This window comes from Grammomys surdaster, unplaced genomic scaffold (genome assembly GCF_004785775.1).
Source record: "Grammomys surdaster isolate TR1022 unplaced genomic scaffold, NIH_TR_1.0 133, whole genome shotgun sequence".
NCBI classification, from domain to species: domain Eukaryota; kingdom Metazoa; phylum Chordata; class Mammalia; order Rodentia; family Muridae; genus Grammomys; species Grammomys surdaster.
Window position 1 is genome coordinate 9,103,394 of NW_021604591.1, and position 2,961 is coordinate 9,106,354.

The 2,961-nt window shown below is 37.8% G+C and overlaps 1 protein-coding gene across 8 annotated transcripts in view; it reads left to right on the forward strand.

The window, feature by feature from the left end:
• Positions 1-2,961, forward strand: part of Ctnna2 (catenin alpha 2) — a 1,083,974-nt gene that overhangs the window by 656,352 nt on the left and 424,661 nt on the right. The window contains exon 8 of one of the 8 annotated variants that reach the window (XM_028762291.1): positions 1,514-1,540. The exons of the other annotated variants lie outside the window; for them this stretch is intronic. Within the exon in view, the coding sequence (XP_028618124.1) occupies positions 1,514-1,540 (27 nt within the window). The remainder of the gene's footprint in view (positions 1-1,513; positions 1,541-2,961) is intronic. 8 annotated transcript variants of the gene reach the window in all.

Here is a 2,961-nt window from a genome sequence, read left to right on the forward strand (position 1 = left end):
GAGGAGAGGAGAGGAGAGGAGAGGAGTGGAGAGGAGAGGAGAGGAGCAAACCATCTTAGGCCAGCGACCTCCCTACCTGGAAAAGTCCAAACTACCTGGAAACATTGAAAATCATGCAAGCTAATGGCTTTTCCTCTTACTGGTGGAAAGTGGCCAAGTAACATTCAAAAGAAAATTGCCTTCACACTTTAAATCCCTATTCTATTAATAAACTTATGGATAAGATGTCAACATTTTAAATGATTGCAGTTTTAGAACGTTTTAATTAATTTACACTCAAAAGAACTTGATTTACTCCACACCATTGCTTCTAACTTGTTAGATTTTGCTTCTGTGGTAATCAAACCTTACAAAGTTTCATGAACCAACTTTTGGGCAACTCATCACATTGTTTGGGCTTCTGTTATAGTATTTAGAACATCTTCCTGTACCGCTAAGCATTTAGAACAGCTCTGAAAGGAAAAAAATCTGAACCTGATTCTTTGTATTCCCTCCTGGTATTTAGAGCAGTACTTTGATCATCGGACCCTCTCCATAAGATAAGTGTTTCTGGGTCGATACACCCTGAAGACAGGATTGTAATTGTGCCAGCAGCATTAGTGGTAGTTTTAATGTGTGTGTGTGTGTTGTATGTATATATGATAGAGACAGAGAAAGATAGATACTGTATGTGTGTTCTACCACTGGATTATATTCACAGCCTTCCTCTTTCATAGACATAAAATTAACCATGTAGCTCAGAATAACCTCAAATTCTCAATCTTTCTCCCTCTAGTCCTGAAGTATTGTGGTTATAACCATGTGTCACATCACTCCTCTCCCTTTTGGCTAAGATCAAGTGATGCATAAACCCCTGTGCATGGCTTAAAAAGTCTTTAGAATAGATTCCTATTTGGTTATATTCTTAACACTTCTTTTTTTTATTTTATTTCTTCTGTTTTGTTAGGTTTATTTTTGAGATTATAATATAATTTCCTTCATCTAAACTCTGCCATATACCCTTCCCTACACTCCTTCAAAGTCATTGTCCCTAATTTCATTAATTGCCATTTCATTCATACATGCTTATGTATGTACATATATATTTCTAAATATACCTTACTCAGTCTGTAAAATATTACCAGTATATATATTTCAGGGCTATTTGGCCCTGGATAACCTATTAGCCTCCTATTCTCTAGGGACAACCACCTCCCCTCCACAGCTTTCCACAGTTGCCTCTAGTTCTTTGTGTCCAATTGAGACCTCATGGGCTTTTCCCCATCTACTTTGGCAAGCCCTTTGGTTATTCATGTTTGAAAAATCATATCAGTGATACTTTATGGATGTAGCTTCTGCCATTTCTAGGAGACAAGAGTCTCACAACAAACTAATCTTCTGATCCCTCTTCTATGATGTTACCTGAACCTCAACTATGGGAATGATTTGTATACATATCCATTGGGAATGGGCTCCAAAACTGTGTGTTTTGATTGGTTGTGGCTCTCCCTATTGGCCTTTGTCTGTTCCAAAGAAAAGTTTCCTTGATGAGGGATGTAAAGTACGTTTAATTTCTTATGTTTACTTTCACTTTATAGTGGCATGATTTCTGTTGACCATGTAAGTTACTGGTTCAAATCTTTGCTCCACAATACTTAGTTCTTTAGAAATTCAAAGTTCTTGGCTCAGCCTTTGGGTTGTCCTGCCTTTTATAGGTACAATAAATCTGATCACCATCAAGAGCTGTTAAACAACATACAGTGATAAAAAATAGTTCCCTTTGCTGACATTAGGTGGTTTTTTAAAATAGCTCAATAAATTCTGGTCAACAGAAACTTTGCAATTTCAAAAAGTCAAAAAGTGAACTGTTGACACAGATCTGGGCAGTCAGGAAATAAATGGGGCTCTAGCTGCTCAGAAATACATGCTACGTGCTTTTGAACATGACTAGCCGTCTAAAGTTCCTTGGCTCTCTGCTGCTGGAATTGATGTTATGCAAGCTCTCGAGGTTACAAGAGGCCTTGTAGGAGGTAACTTGTTTGCAAGGTGAGATATCTGCAGGAGGCATAATGGGTAGAAGTGGGTGGGAGTGGTTAAGTTGGTAACTTTGAGAGAAAAATGATTTGATTTTTAATTTCTTTAATCAAGTTCTTTGGAAGAGGAGTCCTAACGATATAGTTAACTCCAACCAAGATGTCTTGGGCACCAAATATGAAGCAGCTGCTGATTCATTTTTTTTCTGCTTCCCCTTATTTTTCTATTCATCCTACCTGCACACAGAAGTCAGCTCCTCTTCCTGAAACAATACTTTCATATCCTCTTTCTTTTTATTGTCTATTTTTTAAATCTTACCCAGCACAAAAGAACTGGGGAAACATACCAGCCTGAAAGTGCTGAGGCTTATGTGGTAGGTATGTCTCTGGTCTACTCAGCCAGGTGAATTTGAGTAGGTTGTCCAACCTTATTTGGTCCTATATTTCCTTTTGAAACATAGAATCTTCTGTGTATGATATCCCAGGAACTGTACATTTGTGGCCTGACTCATTTTCATGCCTGTTTCTTCTCTTAACTACTTGGTTTGTCCAGACCAAACTCATATTCATTCTAAAGTAGAGTATGGAGACATAAACCATTTTTTTATCTGCATAGTATTTATAAAGGCAGCCATTGAATCATTTAGACAGAACACAGGATTTCCAGTTCTATTGTTTCACATCTTGCAGGTGTTTTCTGCCTTGCAGGCCTTAGGTAGGCTTTGAATTTGCTGGCTCATCTACTTGTGTTGCCTCATTTTGGTTCTATATTGACTTCATTCTTATGAACTTGACTCTCCCCAAAACAAACATTTTCAATTATCTTCTCTTCACTTCTTTTCATTGGTACTTTGCTTTAAAAAATGAGAAGGGAAGGAAAGAAAAAAAGAAAAGAAAAGAAAAGGAGAGGAGAGGAGAGGAGAGGAGAGGAGAGGAGAGGAGAGGAGAG